The sequence below is a fragment of the Sphaerodactylus townsendi genome, linkage group LG02 (assembly GCF_021028975.2).
Source record: "Sphaerodactylus townsendi isolate TG3544 linkage group LG02, MPM_Stown_v2.3, whole genome shotgun sequence".
In the NCBI taxonomy this organism is placed as follows: domain Eukaryota; kingdom Metazoa; phylum Chordata; class Lepidosauria; order Squamata; family Sphaerodactylidae; genus Sphaerodactylus; species Sphaerodactylus townsendi.
In genome coordinates this window covers 57,670,986-57,691,272 of record NC_059426.1, presented here as the reverse complement: position 1 = coordinate 57,691,272, position 20,287 = coordinate 57,670,986, and the positions used below count along the sequence as shown (strand labels likewise).

The window sequence follows — 20,287 nt, the reverse complement described above, 5'->3', positions numbered from 1 at the left end:
CTGAGGAGCGTAATGTGAATGACACAACCACATGTGAAGCAATCTTATTGTACCTTCCCAGCCAGTGATTATCCACTCTGCCCGCCAAGTGTCAGTATGAATCCTATCCATACAACAGACCCACACAACAGATCAAACCCATACGGATGTTTCATTCACCCACAAAATGTGCAGGACTGCCTACATGGAAGCATCTGCCATGCCTCTGGGGGTAATGATATACTAAAATGAGTGTTTGTTTTATACCCCAAACAGAAGGCTTCAAGAAGCCATCTGCCCTGCTAGTTCCCATATATACTTCTGGAGCCAACACAAGTCAAATAAGGGAAACGAGAGAACAAAAGTGAACTAAGGGTTGTCTTAATGAAATAAGAGTATGCCTCGTTGTGCAATGGGAATTCAGCTTAATGGTTGCATCATGGAGATGTCAAATTGTGAGTTGGTGCTTTACAAGGGACAACTGTTGTCATTTCCAAGCATACAGCAGTTTGAAGAGAGAACAGTTCCAGTCATGGATATTATTTATTTACTCAATTCATACCCTGTCTCTCTCCCCAACAGGAATCAAAGGAGGCCCTCATTATTCCTATCTTTCATTTTATCCCCATGGCAGAATGGAGATCCCGACCAGATGTTCCCAGATCCTAATCTAACAGTCTAACAACTACACCACACTGGATATGGTGTAGTTGCACACATTTACATTTCTTCATGTGGTTGTTCACAATAATGTGGAGTAATTAAATGTCACTTTTTGTGTGTAAGTGAACCAGGGCCATGCCAAACATTATATTCATCTATTCAAATGAGTTTGAAAAATAATGGCATGAGACTCATTTAGAATGGTCATAAGTAACTATATTTGAAAATTTCAATTCTGTTACCAAGTTTGGTTTTTTAAAATAATGTAGACCGATTACACACAAGGTGTGTCCTGTGTGGTGGAGGCAAATCTCCACCGTGGCAAGATTCCCTGTTCAGACATATTTCCTCTAGCCTCGCTTTCACTTTCCACTCTCTCCATGGCAAGCAAAACCACTTGTAGCACAATTTTAATTTTGCTTCCCTACCGGAGCAGGACAGAGGTGCCAGTGAGCACAGTTTTGCCTGGCCCTCTTCCCTCCACCCATGGCTAGCCTTCCCACTCCCTTGCACCTTCCCCTCCACCCCCCTCCATGTTGTTGGCTCCTTCCTGCTTCTCCAAATACTCCTATTGATAATATCAATATTATGACAACAGAGAATTGGCATCCGGCGCACACTCCTACCCCGTCCCCCATGCTCCCTCAGAGGAACACACCTACCCTGCCAGCAGCAGCTTCCCTCCCCTCTTTCCCTTCCTCTCCCCTCCTGCAACAGAGCAAGTCCAGCAGCTTAGGCCCCAGTTGCCAGCTTGCCAGAGAGTAGACTGGATGCCGGCCCCCTGTGCTTCCTGGCAGCCCACTTTACTCTGCAGCACCAGCTGTGAGCCCCATCCAGGCAGGTCACCTTCTTCTTTCCCGGTAGGATGAGCAGCACTCTGCAGAGTGGCAAAGATATTTGGGGGAAGTGGACAACGGTCAGAGGGCCCCTCCTCCCAAAACCAGGGCTTCTGGAAACTGCAGAAATAAAAAGATGGAGGGTGAAATCCAACTTCACATGCAAGCAGACAAGCCTTTATTTTAAAACAAGCCAGAGTGTGGGGGGAGGGGAGGAGAATATCAGCTCTAGTATTGGGACTTCCTGGTGTGATGAGCTCTGTGCCTTACGGCTGCTGATGGGCAGAGTTAAGAGAACAGGGACAAGGAGAAGCTGACAGAGAAACTGTGATACAGGCTGTGGGCTGCCTCCTCATGTGTAAACAGACAAATGCTTGGAGAGTCCACTGCACAAATAATAGTCCTGAGGTAAGCATCCCCTGCATAATCAGCCAGAGTAGACATTTTGCAATGATGAACCAAATCTCAAAAATATATTACAAAGCTCTTATTCAGACTAGGTGTGTAATCTTTCTTTCCACACATGCTTGAAAGTTATAGTAACTTAAATGTTGTACTGCTTCTACTACTGACTATTTCAAGAGTGCTTTAAAGCGCTGTACAATAGTGAAAACAAACTCTGCCTGAAGGCTTACCATCTAATTTAGACAGACAACAACAGGAAGAAAAATTAAAAGCCAGCCAACTAGCTAACGGCCAAAAGGTATTCAAAATAGCTCATGATTATTATCCAATAATTCCTCCCATCAGCATGTGACCAAAAAGGAGGACAGGAAACTCCATGCTTCATGAGTGTCATTCTTGGGCTGCTATTTCTCATTTTATTGGGAAAATTTTCACAAAAAAGGGAAAACAGTTTTAATCTCAGAGACCAAGATCTAACTTCTTCTTTTAGTGGAATGAAAATGTCACAATAGGTTGCACACGAAGAACGAGGGGGGAAAATCCTTGCATAAACGTCCCTAGACTAAGGGCTTTCAAACTATAAACACAGTAAATGTCAAGAGTATCCATAGAAAAAGAGTGTCCGACTGTCTGAGAAATGCACACACTCTTCAGTGTGTTCCACATTGTGGGTGATAAAGAATCTAGTTTTAGATTCTAGAACTGTACAGATTCTAGAACCAAAAAGTATGTACTTTTCCCCATTTGTGGCTACCATACTCTGAGTACAATATATCCTGTGATGAGCTCTTTTTTTCAGCAAGGCAAAACAAAAAAATTCCTTAAGATTATGTTGAGTCAAATAAACCCTTTATAACGAGATGTTTTAAGATACATACACCCTTCATAAAGATTTTCTTTTTTTTTAGATACATGATAGATACATTTTTTTAGATACACAGAATGCCATTCCCTTTCAAAGGCTTGACAAACCTGCACTGTTTCAGTTCCTGAAACTTAGTAGACCTGATAATATGACTGGAGGGAAAAAAATCCTGTTGTGTCAAATTTAATAAACCAATTATCAAAAGTATTTGAGGCACTAACTTTGTAAACGTCACTAAAGAATGAAAGAGACTGAGATTAATCACAACACTATATGCCAGTTAACGGATTGAAACAATTAACACATTGTAAACTATTGTATCCATTATTATTTATATAGTAACATAATGAAAGTATGTATTACACAAGCAGTTACCTATTTTATTTTAAATGCAACTGAACGAATAAAGCATATATAGCCATTATAAAATATATACCTAGATAAGTAAATAGGGATAAGCTTATAGGAGGATGTTGACAAGTTGGAACCTGCCCAGAGGAGGGCAATAAAGATGGTGGTGGAACTACTAGAGGTGGTGGGGAGTTGTTTTCTGTTGCCCCAGAAGGTTGGATCAGACATGGACCAACAGGCTGAAATTCAATCAAGAGTTTTTGTTTAAACATTAGGAATAACTTCCTGACAGGCTTCTCCTGCAGGCACAGTATACCATAGATTTTCCAGGGGTTAAACCTTGGTCAATTCTGCACAACATAATAAAAAGGGTTACATCCGTTATTTTTAAATCCAGGTCTATTTTATTCCGCTTTTGTCCTTGGCATGGGTGCCTGCTTTCCATGAAGGAAACAATCCGTTTTCTTTCTGCCCCTCTGCACAAACCCACTTTATGCAAAGTGCAGGCGTGAACATCCCATTTGTCCTGCATTCTGACTGGCTGTTCCACCATCACAGTTCACCTTCCACCTGTTCCCACCCTCTGCTAAGGTACCACTTCCAATTGGTGGAGAATCTACAGCGACCACAGGAGCTCAAGCAGGACTTCCCCCTCCCATTTCCACTGCAAGGGAAAAAAGTTTAGGGCTTTGAAACTACAACACATGTAAACAGGAAGCATGCAAACCCCCCTTTACGTTGTGATATACAAAATAATAACATCTGTCCAAAAAGGGAGCAAAGTGATATGTCCTATCCACATTCAAAGGTGTGCATCTGCCAAGCTACACACTCTGAGCACCCAAAAAATAAAAAGGAAAGGAAACGGGGCCATTGCATGCAAGGGCCCTGTTCGTTGTGAATCCGTTGCTGTGCGCATTTGTGTGAAATGGCACTCATAGTCACTGCCAAAGGGAGAAAACGCGCTTGGGAGACATTTCTGAAATTGCAGGGTATCACACTAGGGGTCACTCCCCACTTACCTCGTCTGAGTGCAACCCCGCAGCGACCCCTCGTAGAAAAGCCTCCGTGGCTTTTGACCACGGAGACATTTGTTCCCCACTCATTTTCCATTCAGGAAATAGCGCAGGGTTCCACATCAAGAGTCAAAGAGGCAATCGAAATAGCCGCTCGATTCGGCTGGCACCGCTGCGTGCAGGCATCATTTAAGACGCGGGAGTTGCAGCCAAACATCGAAGGCGCTGCCCATTTTGGATTGGCTGACCCGAAAAGTTCACAGTTTGGATAAGCTGAACGCGATTTTTTTTAAGACGCCTGCACATACGCTGACGCCACTACCTGTTGTAAATTGCTTTGGGCAGAAAATGAAAGTAAATATCGGGTTTCGCTTACACGAAGTGCCGACAACCCTGTAAGCTCAGCAGCACTTTGCCAAGCTGCAAAACAGTGGAGCCTCGAAAGCAAAAAAAAGAGCAAAAAAGAGCAATTGCTGGGCACGTCTTTGTTGTGCAACACTATCCTCAATTTCCAAGCACTTTCTGACGCAGGAATTCTCCCTAAAACAAAATGGCGGTTCCTGTTTCCCTGATTGGCCGGAAGCTGCTGCCCACAGAGTTTAATCAGCCGCGCGTAAACAGCCGAGATTCCCCACCCCCCTGCGGCACCTGCGGGGTTTTTGAAAATGTTGCTCTTTTCAGAGGACCTAATTTGCCGTGCGACAAGGAGATGGGAGAGCGGCAAATTAAGGGCAGCTGCGCAGTGGGCGCTGGTGACGTGGGGAACGTCCATCCTCCTCGTGTCGTTTAAAGAGGTGACCCCGCGGCTTATGGTGAGTGGTCCTAGTTGGCAGCTCAGCAGAAATGAAACTGACATGACATAAAGTGGCAGAACAGCTAGCAGGGCAGGAAAAGTAAAGTAGTTGGGTGCCTGTGCCATTCCCTTGGTAGCAGGTTCAACCTGGGATTTTTTTAAAAAATCGTGATTTTGGCAATTTTTGAAAAATGCAGGTTGAGGGAAATATTGTGGATCGATCCCACTTTGGGGAAGGGACTCATGCAAAGTTCTTCCCCAAACTGGGATATTTTCCTTCATCAACCCGTTAAATTTCTACTGTGTGAAATCGACCGCTGTGATGGGGAAAGATTTTCTGAGGAATAAACGCAACTGAAGAGACTAGGAGGAAAAAAGGAACTACCAACCCATAATGGAAGCCAAAAACTACTACTACTGGGGCAGATGCCACACCCTGAAGGAACAGAAACTTGTAGCCCTTCACTCCACAAAGGACCAACATTTTCAGACAAATGAAAGCTGCAGTAGCACACAATCTTTACTGTGGCAGACCCTTGTCAATTTCTTCCTGCAAGAGCAACTTTCTTGGTCAATTTCACGCACTCCTAACTGTGGATATAGTGTACCTTCATCTTACTGTTACATGCTAATGCAAGATGAAATTGACAAAACCAATACAATATACCTGGCTTGTGTCTATGCCTTAATGTTACATCACTAATATGTGATATGCCAAAGAGAAAAAACTTTTTAAAAAATTCCTATTGAAAATAGAAGATGGGAAGGAGGAGAAAATGGCTGAAGGGGAGGTTGAACAACTCCATGGGGTCAGAGAAATAAAGCCCATTTCAAGATGATTGCATGTTCAAAGGAAGCTCATTTGGAAATGGATTACAGTTAAAGTGCTCATGGAAAAATGGAGGAAAAATGAAGGAAAAACATTTCCAAAACCAAATGAAGGGGAAGAAAATTTGAAATGTAAAGAAAAGAATTGTTACATTTGATGTCAAGATAGGTTGAAAACAACTTGTGAGGAAAAGCCTCAGAGCGGTTCCTCAGTGGAATAGGCTTCCTTAGGGATGGCTCTCCTTCTTTGGAGGTTTTTAATCAAAGACTAGATGGCCATCAGATAGTAAGGTTGATTCTGTGAGGACAGAAGGGGAAGTATCAGTGCTCAATTCTTGAGGGTCTTTCTTACATGCACAGGGCAATGCCAATTACCACTCTGGGATCAGGAAGGATTTTTTTCTCCAGGCCAGATTGGTCAGGGATCCTTCCACCGGGGGTTAATGGGGCAGTGCTGATGTAGTTGTGCAGGGGGTTGAACTAGATGACCCAGGAGTTCCCTTCCAGCTGTTTCTATAAGTTGCCTTCTTGTAAACAGAATGTGCACATGTGTGGAATAAGAAACAAGGATCTCTTATTCCTGTCTTACTTAATAGCAATCTGCTCTGAGCTATTGAGAGACTGCATCTCCATCCTGGGTAAAAAGGGCATACTCATGAAGTCTCAGTTTCTGTTTTGCAGAATATCAGATCAATCTCATTTTTTCATTGTTTTGCAACAGAACAGGCCCAAGGATATACTTGGTTTCGCCAGATTTAGCAGTGATTTACAAAAGTAGTTTGGCAACTGAGAGTATTTGACTGGTCAGCATGGGTCAGTATTCCTGCCCCAGTTAATACTCCAAGACACCAGTGTGCATGGAATTAGGTTTGCCAGACCAATATTTTTAAAATAGGGTGTTACCATACTATGCTGGCATAGCAGGGGGAGTGTTTATTCACAGGTATCCCTGCCCGCGTGCCAGCCTAAGGGGTGATGCTGGCATTGCACAGATGGGGAGCCCATTCTCCAGCAATAGCCATGTCTACCTACAAGGAACTTCCAGGATTTTTTTTCGTTCTGTTCTCATGCTCTCAGCTTGATTGCCACAGCAGCACATTTTCAGCTCCACAGCCAAGGAAGAATGTGTCCTCAACACAATACAGTGGTCCTGCAGAATGGACACTCATTTCTAGCCACTAGAAAACATTGGTTCCCCTGATTATCTTAACCCAGATACTCCCTTCTGTAACTAACTTCTCCTGACCACCTTACAATGAACTCTATTGTTTCTGAAACAATCCATCTGGACACATCCCAGAGGTTATCCTAGCACCTCCCAAAGGTCATCCTGACACCTTCAAAGGTGGTTTTTGTACCCTATAAATATCCTTATCCTCCTAAGGGCCAATCGCCCAGTGCCATTGACACCTTTCCATCTTTGTCACTGTGCTCAACGCGTTGCCCTCTGGAACCAGATGCTCACTGTTTGGTTCTGAACCCTGGACAAACCTATTTTCCAACCCAATTATATCTTAGGAATTGTGTGTGTGTGTGTTTATTGCATTGAATCAAGTGCTTGTGAACCTCTTATCCCTACAATACAGATGTCAAATTTGCATTATATTTCTTTCTATGGATTTTCTTCCAAGAGCTGATCTTCATCTACACTAGTTATAAAAATTCCCTACTCAGTCTCTTGCAATATTAATAGCAGTCTGCTCTGAGCTAATTTTCCCCACATTATTGAGAGACTGCATCTCCATCCTGGGTAACAAGGGCATACCCATGGAGTCTCAGTTTCTGTTTTGCAGAACAGAACTTTTTTCTTATGTGTGTGAGAGAAGAGAACTTTATTATGACATACCATACAGCATACATGAATAATTCCTTCAAGTAAGTGTCGATATAAATATAAGTAATAAGAACAGATTTCTGGCTCCAAGACTTGCATATTTCAGCAAAAGTGGCTATATAACTTCCAAAAAGCAGTGAACTTTGCATGAAATCTGGACAAGTCAGAGCAGTAACAAGGCACTTGCCTCAGGCACACAAAACTGCAGGCTACAGAAAACATATACAAAATATGCATTTATTTTCCCAAGCTGACATGACATTAAAAGGATACATTTGTATAAATTCTTATTGAACCAACTTAGTAGGGGAAGCTGGTCCACTAGGCCAGAAACAGCAGTATCCCACCAGGCTGAGCTCCTTGCCTCATTTACAGTAAATTTGAAGACCTCAATAAGTCTTGCTTTTCTATTCTGCTCATCTTTCTGGAACTTAGTCAAGCTCTTCCCTACACTCTATCTAGAGAGCTTTCCTCACATTAAAATAATGCAAAACTAGAAAAAGAGGATAAGATTTTTAAAAAGGAAAGATTTATAGGACTGGTCAGAGGATTCTTAGGAAATTTATTGACCAATCAGATACTCACAAGGGTAGTCCCGTCTCCAGCTATACCAGTAGAAAGTCAGCTAATCAATGGCTGTGGTTTTTGTTCTGGTATTAAGGCATGGTGGCTTTGGTTTTTGAATTAAAAAAACATTTTAAATTTCTCTCATGCACACAGTAAAATCTGAATTCTTCTCAGTGACATAGTGCCAAGGGGGAGGGGCGTGTGCGATGCACCGGGCATGTGCCAGTGTGGGGGCATTCAGGGGCAAGGCATGGCAGGGGTGCATGCGTGCCCCAAGCACAGTTCCCCCTCGCTCTGGCCCTGATTCTTCTCCATGCATTCCTTTTCCTTCTTAGTGCAGAGGTCTGACTTTCAGTTTTCTGTCAGCTTTTACTCTGCTAAGAATCATGTGAGTTTATGGTACAGAAGTAATATTAGTTTGTCCTCTGTCTACGTGATGACAGCCTTCTTTAAACAATTTTAAAACAGGCAATGTATACATATACACAAAGATAGACAATCTATGAAGATTTTTTTTAAAGGAAGCTGACTTCTTTGGTTGGAATACTGCAGGGGAATGGTGTAGCATCCTTACCGTGCGTGCCTATGCAGACTTGCTCCAGTCTAAGCCCACTGAAGTTAATGAGCTGACATTAGGACTGCACTGTCAAAATGAATTCCCCCTACCCTGAACTCTCCTTGACTTATCAAGCCAGTCATATGCTTATTTACTCAGAAATAAACTAAAGAGAGTACCCGTAGATTTTGTTCTCAAACTGCACGAACTGCAGCTTTTTTTTTAAATCAACAAAGCTTATTACCATTAAGTGCATAAGAGAAACCAAATACAAAATAGAGAGCTAAGCCTAACTCTAGCATTACAAAGTAGTTGGAAGGCTAATTGTGAATAGAAGTGGCTGGAAGTGATGATAAAGCCCACACCATTTTCCCCTTAAAAGTATCAAGTATGACAGCATAAAAAGCCATCAAATCAGGTAAGAAGCTCTTGACATGCTCTCAAGATGCTAATTACTGCGCCTCTGTGTTAGTGCACTAGGGACAAGGATGTGTATAAAACCAGAGTTAATATGCTCACTGGGCACCAGCCACCACTACAACCAAGCACTGTACATTTCAAACTTTGTGTGCTGTTGTGTGCCAAGCTACCTGCCTCCCCACTCTTTCTGATCTTTTTGGGGTTAGTGGTGGGTTGGTTCATAGAATCAGAGCAAGTCTGAAAGAGAAACAGTTAAGATCAAGCCCATGGCAAGACCGGGGGTGGGGGGACATTTTTCTGGTACCCTACCAGTCATTTCTCGATTAGTGTCATAGACAGTTCTGGACTCTGATACAAAGAGTGGGGCTCTGCCTGAACATGCTTTCACCCTCCCAATTAAGTTTGCATAGCAGTGAAAACTCCTTTCCTGAAGCCTCTGTAGAGTTGGATTTATATCCCCCCTTTTTTCTCCTGCAAGGAGACTCAAAGGGGCTTACAATCTCCTTGCCCTTCCCCCCTCACAACAAACACCCTGTGAGGTAGGTGGGGATGAGAGAGCTCAGAAGAGCTGTGACTAGCCCAAGATCACCCAGCTGGCATGTGTTGGAGTGCACAGGCTAATCTGAATTCCCCAGATAAGTCTCCACAGCTCAGGCAGCAGGAATCAAACCCGGAATCAAACCAGGCAGCAGGAATCAAACCCGGAATCAAACCCGGAATCAAACCCAGCAGGAATCAAACCCGGTTGCTCCAGGTTAGAGTACACCTGCTCGTAACCACCACGCCACTGCTGCGACTCTGACACAATTAGCTTCCCTGATTCTTTTCTCTCTAGTCTCTCCTACCCAATTTTCTCTCTAGTCTACTCCTACTCTCTAATATCTCCTACCCAACTATCAAAGAGCCATCCAACCTTACAGAGTCTCATAGTTATGTCAGCCCAAGAACACCTTGAATTGGAATACCCTCATCAACTTTGCCCAAAACTTAATTAAGAAAAGCACTCCCTGGCTTCACCTAATCAAGTAATCTTCCCACAGTATTGTTCCTGCTTGGGAGCACAACTTTGCTTTGTCCAGGAAAACAGTGTCTCTTATCATTGCTGGAGGGCTATATACAGGCCTCCCAAAGAAGGGTTCCTGGCCCCTTGAACCCTGAGCTGCCTTTGTTTCTCCTTCTACTGAGCCAGTGCTACTGCTGGATGTTGCTTCATCAGACTTTCTCCTCTACATAGGTAAATATGGCTAATCTACATAGGTAAATATGGCTAATCTCCCTGCAACAACTTCTACCATTCCCATCTATCTCTCATCTGTATATACATCTTAGGCTCTTGGAAAATCTTTGTGTTTGTGTTTTGTTATGTTTTATTATTTTGGCTCTTTAATAAAATAGTTAAACTTCCAATTGATTCTGGCTTATTGCAGATTTCAAAGGGGAAAAACTTCTGTAAAACACAGGTGGAAAATATCCCAGTTACGTCCCCGCAACCCCAACAGTGCAAGGTCTGTTCCCCACTAATTCCCAAAACTAAAAGGTAACAAACCAGACTAATTTGGGTTACACACTCAAGTCATCATTGCTAGGTGGCTCATGTTAATGTTGTCTGGCAAAATTACTTTTGTTTAATGTTAAAATTGAAATCACAAAAAGTAAAATAGAAAAAATAGTCACACCTGATTGAGTTTAATTTTGTATTTTTAAATAGCAAATTAAATAGAAAGTTATACACCCTCACTTATACATTAGTTGGGGTTGCCAACTCCAGGCTGGAAACTCGGTGAAATTCTGGAAGTGGAGTCTGAAGAGGACAGGATTCGCAGAGGGCAAGGAGCTCAGCAGCAACCTTTTTCTCCAGGGCAACTAATCTGTCATTCACAGACCAGTTTTCATTCCAGGAGATCTCCAAGTCCTACCTGAAGATTTGTAAAACTAATATTAGTTGATTGCATATGCAGATCTCATGACTAAAATCATTAATGTGTTATTACTATTTACTTTTTTAATTCACTTTTTACAAAAATAACTATAATGAAAGTATGAGGGCAGAGGAGGGATTCTAATGATATAGCTACCAGTTCCCTCCCCCTGCCATGCACCCCCCCCCCACGCCGCCGCTCACTTACCTGGCTGCTGCACCCCCTGCCTTTTGATGTTGGGCCGGGGGGGGGTGAGGCTTGGCCCATGTGCCACCGGGCTGCCTGCTTGGCCACTGAATGGGCTGGCTGGCTGCCCAGCCACCAAAGAAGCAGGTTGCGCTCTGAGTGGGCCACATACCTGGGGGCCAGCTGTGCAGCCCGGAAGTGAGTGGGTGGAGGCCACTGGAGGTCCCCACTGGCCTGCAGATCAGGCCAGGCACCTGGACCAGCACTGTGGCCTGCTGGGGGAGCATCCTTGCTCCCCCTCCCCTGGGAGAGGGAAGGATGGGGCTTCTGGTGCCACAGAGCAGCCGGCTGCTCCGGGGATCTTAAAGCCCCCTCGCTCTCCCTCCCCTGGGAGAGGAAAGGATGTGGCTTTTGGCACCTCAGAGCAGCTGGCTGCTCCAGGGCTCTGAAAACCCCCTCGTTCCCCCTCCCCTGGAGAGGGAAGGATGCAGCTTTTGGTGCCTCAGAGAAGTAGGTCCCTTTTAGCAACTGGTTCACCTGAACCAGTGCAAACCAGCTGAATCCCACCACTATATGAGAGGCATAATTTTACATCTTTGCCTTGGGTGCAAAATTAGCTACTCATGGCTCAGGGCTGAGTGATTACTACAGCTATTAGTTACTGTTATACAGCCGAATTTTTATGTATTTGCTGTATTTCTCCCCCTTGAGGACCCAAAACACATTTCACTCCTCCATTTTATTCCCACAACAACCTGTGAGATTGGTTAGCTGAGAGTGTGTAATTGGCCTAAGGTACTCAAGTCTAGGTCTCTCAGATAATCCAATGGTTCTCTAATCCAATGGTTCTCACCCCACTGCTCACACAGAGCCACATTCACAGTCCCATCAACCAAAAGAACCAGATTTACTTTAATACCTAGAATGAGGCCTGCATCTCAAGGAGGTTTGTTCCTATACTCAAAGATGGAAACCAACCGCCAACCACAATCCCCCCTTCCCTGAAACAAGAGGCAAGTGCTGCAAAGGGGAATGGAGCTCACAGAGGCTGATTCCGCATGGGCCAAAAACAGCAGTGTGAAAACAGTGTGAAAATAGTATAAACCCTTTTACACCATGTTAAACCCTTTTACACCATTTTCACACCATTTTCACACTGCTGTTTTTGACCCATGCGGAATCAGCCAGAGTCACAAATGGCATCTCAAAGAAACATAAGTAGCTCCAAACCCACTGATTATCATTGCTCTAACCACTGCACCACACTGGATCATATTCAACTACAAGGATCTTTGCGAGTTCCTTAAGATCTATCAAGAATATAATTTGATGTTTCATTAGTTCAACAGGCAACTCTAGCCTTTCAAAAAGTAGCATATTTCTCTCTCTCTTTCTCTCTCTCTCTCACACACACACATATATAGGGAGGGCTAACAAGGTATTGTGGGAAAGGCAATTTAGGACCCCCTCCCCAATTTTTCAGGATTTTATGAACTATCATGGACTTAGTAAGTTAATATCTGCTTTCCCCTTTTTGTTCACTTCAACCAAAACCTTATTCATGTGGAATGCAGACACATCTGTTTGTAAAAAAGAGCCAAAGAACTACATTCGCTGTGCAACTGAAACCAGGGACCAATGCCTGAATAAATGTGGGTTTTGTATCACATTCCAACAATTGTGCGCACATTGAATGTGCCATGAGAATTACCCGATGTGCATATTAAAAATAATAAAGTGTAATAAATGTGTTCCCTGTAATGGGTCTCAAGTTCCACACACCCTGGAGTATGCTTGGTTCTCATGTTGCTGTCTATATTTTTTAACTTTTTCAGTTCATTTATAATTTGAACTTTTTGCATACCTGGAAAGTTTCTCCCTTACATGGTGGGTGACCTGGATTTGTTTTTACACATGCCACATGCCATCCAATTTACTGGATACAGTGATCTACATCCACTCTGGAAAAAATGAGTAGGTTGTTACATCACCCAACAGAGCTAATCAACATCATGCTGCTTGGATCAAATATGTTTAATTACTGCAAGCCTGTAGGGAGATGGTTTGTTCTCAGACAGTAAGGACTGAGAGAGTTAAAAGAAAGTGTTGCTGCGAAGAGACATGGGTAAAATGTCTAAATAGCTGGGAGTCTCCCTCGGATCAGTTATAAAACACAGACACATGATGGTGAAGCTGTTTCCAAACCATACTCTCAGGACACTGCTGGAAAAAAGCACTAGAATAAACAAAAAAGCGGCAGGAAAAACAAAATATAATTTCTGTCACTTCCAGGCATTTTCATACCCAAATCAGTCAGCATCTAATGCTAGGTTAACACCTGTTTCAAATGGACAGAAATACACACTGTTGTCCCACAGAAATAATTCTAGGTGTCTTTTATACATACAGGTAGCACTTCAAGCATTTGTCTTCCATACTATAAGTTAAATGCAATTCTTTAAAAAATAAACGACCCATTGGTTTGGTCTTTCAAGATTTTTGCCTCAAATAAGATTTGTGCCAAAAATAATCCTGCCACCAGAAGAATAAACCAACAGAACGAGAACATATGAAGCTATGTACCAGCATCACATGTTGCATTCTACTAGAACTCCCTCCTGACCAGCAGAAACATGAGTAAGAATAATAAAAAAGGAAAATTTGAGTTGTCACTTTAATATTATTCAAGAGAAATTCAAAATAAATTTAGAGGTTCCTCCATAGGACTGGAAGAATCTGACAGAAGCCAAAAGAGCTTTTGATAAAATTACTTCTCAAGGGGTCTATAAGCAGTTCTCCACATTTGGAAGGTCATGGTGAATTTAAATCATACAGTCAATTATAGTACAACAATTATTAATGCAAAAAAAGAGAGACTGAAAATAGCAGCAACTAAAAGACATGAAAATACTTGGATTTATTTGATTTTAATGCTTCCCCATCCCAAAACCATAAAGAAAAAAAAAGTGAGGTAATGTAGCTGTGGGTAGTACAATAGCAAAATTACACTCTATGGTAACAAGCTACAGTCTAGGTAACAAAAGCCCGTTAATAGTTGTGAAGCAGTTGCCAACAGAAATTTTAGTATCAGATGGCTCGAAACATAAGCTCTTGTCTTCACCTAGAAAAACAACATGTATGTACACAAGAGACTCCAAAAGACCTTCTAGAAAACAGATCTGGGGAAAAAAACCTGCCATAATCTGAATTGAACTAAACCTATGTTCATTTAATTATACCAAAGATGGCTTATGTTTTGGGGGAAAGAGCTGTAGGACATTGCTATCCAATATAATAATTTGAAAAGCGACTTACATGTATTATCTTCGGTACCTTACAATAGCCATATAACGCAGACCACTATCGTGATCGTCATATTGCCAATTGGTCAGAACTATGTTGAGATAACTTTGCTGAGTCAAAATGCAGACCAGAGGCTTCTCCGCTCACTCTAGAGATCAGACATATGTCTTTCAGATGATCTCTGAAAGGACATTTGGAACTGCCACAGTGGAGGGACTGCACAACTATATGAGGCAAGGAGGACAGCCTCTCATTTATAGTCCTACAGTGCAGTGCAGAAGAGTTATGCTCTTCTAAGTCACTTGAAATCAATAGGCTTAAAAGGGTCCAACACCACTTTGTAAATATACAAATGACAGAACGATGGGATTATCTACCCAAAGGATAATCCAGCAACCTCAAATTACTTAATCCAGTATACCCAAAGGATAACTCATTTATGTCATGGGATCCTTATGGACACATAACCACACCTACATTGGATTCTGGTCACAAAGCAGTATATGGAGCTGAATTTTTTTTTCCTGCTCAGAGGATAAGACAGGTGTATTCCAAAAAAAGAATAAGACAGGTGTATTCCAAACAAAGAAAACTTACTAAAAAACCTGTAAGTCAATGTCTTCACCTTTGTTATTTACTTCCAATACCAATCAGTTAAAGGTGCATAAATATATTGGAAATTGATTAAACAATACACCAATCAACACAGCATGTCCATGTTAACAGGAGACATTTAGGTTTAGGTACCTATAAAGATCCACATGCCAATATATAAAGATGATATCTATGGAACTGACAGGAGAGCTAGGGATGAGACATCAAAGCTATCCAACCTACAATATTCTCTAGAGTTAAAAAAACCCTCTCATGACCTTGACTGTATGTACAATGTACTGCAACAAGTGGATTCCAGTTCCTCACCTTGTTATTTCGTGAAATAAATACTAACACATCAGGAAAGACCTATTTTAAATGCCAAAACATGCCCAGAAAGGTTGTTGCTATTTTGCTAAACAAAAAGGTAACATTGGTACAAGTGTTGAAACAAAGTGATTGTACAAGTTTTTGTACTCCATACATTTGATAGTAGTACCCTTTACTGCCTCTTAAAAATGGCTAAAGTATAACTTTGAAATGGAATTGAATGCTTTAATACTATTCTGTACCCATAACAGTGGTGGGGCTACAAGGAGGCGGGGTGGTGGTAGTGAGCGTTGCACTGGGTGTGCATCTGGGAGGCACAAAAATCATCCCATCCCTACCCCCTGACCCTGCCAGGCCTTGCCCCACCCCGCCTGCCTGGCCCATTTTTAGCTGGCAGAAAGCTATTTTCGGCTGGCTGGAAAAGGTAAGTGGGGGGGGGGACGTACGGGGGGGACATGGAGTGCGCCCTGGATGCACTCTTGCCCAGCTACACCTCTACATAGCAATGAGTAAAGCTTCCTGTCTCAAATCTGTTCAACCTTCTTAAACATCTTGCTACCAAACTACTGACCCTTACCAATACTGATCAGCATTTGTATACAAATTTTCAGAAGTAAGAACAAGTAGTTTACTCCTAGCATACTCATTACTGTGTGCTATGCATAAACCATGAATCCTGAACACGTCCCAATACCAACCCTAGCTTATTTACATTAGATGAAGCACCAGGGAATCAAACTCAGAAGACTGCAAGGAACATCAACAATTCCCCCAACCCATCCCAACATCTACAAACATCACAAAAATCTGTCAGGCCCTCCACAATGCCTTCAGAAAGCTGCGCAGATGCTAGGGAAGCACCACTTGGATTCTGAAATACTCAAAATTTCAGCCTTACCTGTTTTGACAAGAATTCATCCTCTGCATTAATCTTAAGAGAAATGGCCAGGTGGATGGCAGACAGCACCACGCCACTGATGACTGCGGCCCTCATCCTGACAGGGAGCAAGGTGTAGATACTGTAGATGAAAAAGATGGTCCACCAGATCCCCTCCGAGGCACTCCTGGGCTGCATCAGCAGACAGCCTACCACTTGCACAGCCAGCACAACCAAAATGACCGAGTAGCACATGAGCCACATGTGGTCCTGGTGGAATTCGTTGCGGTTGCAGATGGCGCCCAGGGCCACCATCAGCAGGATGGCCAGGGACAGCACCACCACATAGGGCACTTGGTAATGGCCATGAACAGTGTGGAAGAGCAGCATAACCAGACACACTAAGACCAATACAGCCATCAGCATGGTCAGGCTACTTTGATTGAGCCGGAAAAAATACCGCTGGTAGAGGTGCTCGAGCTTCTCCGACTGGAACTTCTTGGACCTGAAGATCTGCAGCAGGCTACCACAGCAGCTCCCCATGGAGAAGCCAGACTCCGAGTGCCCTTCATCATCCAGCTGCTCCTCATCCTCCTCCAGTTCGTCAATCTTGGCTTTGATGCGCTTCTCCTCCAGCCCCAGCTCCACAGAACGTGGGCGCACCTCCCCTTGTTCCCCACCATAGCGCCTAGGGCTTGAGGCAAACGAGGGATCCCCTGCACAACGGGAGCGCTGGCTCTTCTCTCCGCCATGATCCTGCCAGGCAGACTTGGACCTGAAGCTCTGCATCCTGCAGCCACTTACCCCTCGGTTCCTGCTGCTCGGTGGCTCATAGTCCTCCTCGCTTCGCCACCTGCTCTCCATACGGGAAGACTTCTTGATGGAGGCCCTGGTAGGAAAAGGGTAGGAACAGCCATTGGCTCGGGATTCAGCTTCCCCCCATGCAGACCGGTGCTGCTCTGCACATCCACCTCTGGGTGCAGTGGGGGCTGCAAACCCCGGAGGGCTCACACTGTTGGAGCGGGACATACCCTGCACAGGAGGGGGGGATTGCGGGACAAGCTACAAAAGAAGCAGGAGGGAGAGAATCAGTCATGAGAATCCCCACTAATGGCCAGGAACAGCTGGATCACCTGAGCAACATCTCACACCCGACAGGAAAGAGATATACAGAACTTCCCGAACTTTTGCCAAAGCAGCACTGACTGAGTCCAAATAAAGTTCCAAGGGTCAGCAAATGCAAATCCTTCAGCGCAGGTAGATCAGTCGGCTGGTCTTCCTCTCCTCCAGGGGCCAGGAATCAGAGTAGCTCTCTGCCCAGAATGCAAATAATAGTTACACACCTGACTAGATAAACCCAGAAAGGTGAGGTCTCCCCAGCTGGCATTTTGGTCCCTGTTCAATGTCCCCAGAGCTTTGGCCATTCGCTTGCACGCCAGTAGCACAGAGCCTCAACAACACCGACATGCATAGGAAAAAAAAAATACAAAGAGGAGAAGGCACCTCGATTCCACCGCCTTTCCTTCGGCACCTTCAGGGAAAATCACCATCCAGCGGAAACAGAACTTTGCAAGTTTACTCAGCAGAAGCCACCTGGAAGGAGCCGACCTCCGCTTCTCTCCTCATCGTCAAAGGATCAGTCGCAAAGAAAGGACCAGAGAGGCGGCACCTTCCACACCGTGATCCCACTTGCCACACAGAGAAGCAGAAACCCCCCCAGCATCGGCATCCTGCATTTGCCGCCGGAGGCATGCCTGTCTCGTTGGTCATCTGGCCAGATGTGACCGAAGGCCACCGCAGCTGCGGAGCTGGAGGCGCTGGGAAGCCGGCGGGCTCATGGTTCGCCTCTCCCACCCCCCCGCCTCCGATTTCAAGATCAGGCAGAGCCACACACGCCGCCCAGAATAACCACCCCACCCGGGGGGCTCCGCTCCTCAGCCCGAGCACGGCACAGCCGCAGCCTCCTCGACTTTGCGCAACGGCTGGGAGGCTCACATCGGAGCGCAGGCTGGCCGAGGCATCCTCGAATGAGCCGACCGGGTGGGCTTGCGGAGGCTGCCGGGACTTGCAGAAATGCCCTTGGGGGGCACCTTCAGAAGAGGGAGGGGGCGGAACAAAAAGAGTAATAATAATTGAAAAGCAAAACGATGCTCCCCGGGAGCTGGGGCGGCCAGAGCGCGCGCGCCCCGTCCCTCAAAGCATCTCTCCGCAGTGAGCCACCCGCGCGGGAGGGGATTCTCCGGCAGACGCCAGTGCTGCGCTGCCCGGGGGCGAGGAGGCGATGCGATGCGATGCGCGCTCTCCTCTGCAGGCGCCCCGGCTCCGTCGCCCGCCCGCTCGCTCCTGCAGCCACGCCGAGGCTCAGGCCAGGCACGCGGCGGGGCGCTTCATCAGCTGCTGCTGCTGCTACTGCTGCTGCGGGGGTCGCCCCTCCACGCCGCGGTCTGAGGCAAGGGGAGGGGCCGCTGCATTTCCTCCCTCGGGGCGACAACTGTCCTCTCCACTCCCGGGAGGCCCCCCGCTCTCCAATGGGGTCTCTGAGGGGAGGGACCGGCTCGCCCCGACACCTTTCGGACCAGCCCTAAGCACGGCCCCCTCTCCAGCCAAAGCGACTGCTCGCCCTGGCCCCGCCCAGCGCTCGGAGCGATTGGGCCTTTTTCAGCCGCCGCGTCCTGCCATTGGACGGCTCTGCTCCCCGACCCGCTGTTATTGGCCGCTTGTCCAATGGAGGGTCCCTGCTGGGGGAAAAGAGGCGGTAGAAGTGGGATCCGCGGCTGCAGCGGGCATCTCTGCCTCACCGCCTTGCCCAGAATCGCTTGCAAGACTTTTAACTCGTTCCGGCGTCTGTGGTTGTGGAGCTAGGGGTTGCCAGCAACCTGAAGGTGGAAAAATGACCTGCCCCTGGAGAGGTTTACAGTGTGTGGAAATGGGATGATGAAGATTTTCATGACAGGGAGATCAACAACGTCAGCTGGCAAGTAACATTCCGGAAAGAATCTGTTAAAGGAACAAGGCATGCTTTCTCTGGATTGTTGGCAACCCCAGGGCAGGGCACAGGAGTCCAAATCTCTTTACGTTGTTACTCTCCATTAACTTGTATTCAGAGGGTTACTGCTTTTGTCCATGGATGTGCTTTGTCCATGGATGTGCTTTGTGCATGGCCAATGGCAAATTGAGAATTCTCATTTCCCATCACTTTGAGGTCAGTAGTATTATCCTCATATTTCAGCATATGGAGTTACCTAAAGCAACCTGATAAGTTTATTTCATCTGAATGAGGGGAGGTGTCCAGTAGGGTGCCACAGGCCTTGGTTGTAGGCCTGATACTTTTCAATATTATAAATTATCTCAGTGAGGAGGTGAAAGGGGCTATTAATTAAATTCACAAATGATATCAAATTGAGAGGAATGGCAAACACACCAGAAAATAGAGACAGAACTCAATGAAAAAGTGGGCGGATATGAAGATGCAATTCAGGAAGGATAAGTGCAGAGTTCACAACTGAATAACAAAAATGAGAAACATGGATGGGGGATATACTTCTAGGTAGTAGTAGTTGTGTGTGTGAACAAGATCTTGGGTGGACTGTAAGCAGCAGTGGCATAGGAGGTTAAGAGCAGGTGCATTCTGATCTGGAGGAACTGAGTTTGATTCCCTGCTCTGCCGCCTGAGCTGTGGAGGCTTCTCTGGGGAATTCAGATTAGCCTGTGCACTCCCACACACGCCAGCTGGGTGACCGTGGGCTAGTCACAGCTTCTCGGAGCTCTCTCAGCCCCACCTACCTCACAGGGTGTTTGTTGTGAGGGGGGAAGGACAAGGAGATTGTAAGCCCCTTTGAGTCTCCTACAGGAGAGAAAGGGAGGATATAAATCCAAACTCTTCTTCTTCTAAGCTAAAAATGAGCAACCAGTATGATATAGTGGTAAGACAGGCTACTGTGATGTTGGAGTACATCAACAGAATC

At 45.1% G+C, this 20,287-nt stretch overlaps 1 protein-coding gene across 4 annotated transcripts in view; it reads right to left on the bottom strand.

Annotated features, from left to right (window-relative positions):
* Positions 1-18,933, bottom strand: part of ADCY5 (adenylate cyclase 5) — a 263,000-nt gene extending 244,067 nt beyond the window's left edge. For 3 of the 4 annotated variants that reach the window (XR_007243478.1, XM_048483745.1, XM_048483743.1), the window contains exon 1: positions 16,344-18,933. Coding sequence is in view for 3 of the 4 variants with exons in the window: in XM_048483745.1 (XP_048339702.1) it covers positions 16,344-17,351 (1,008 nt within the window). In the remaining variant the exon portion in view is untranslated. The remainder of the gene's footprint in view (positions 1-16,343) is intronic. The other variant, XM_048483746.1, reaches the window with a different exon arrangement.
* Positions 18,934-20,287: the final 1,354 nt, after the last annotated feature.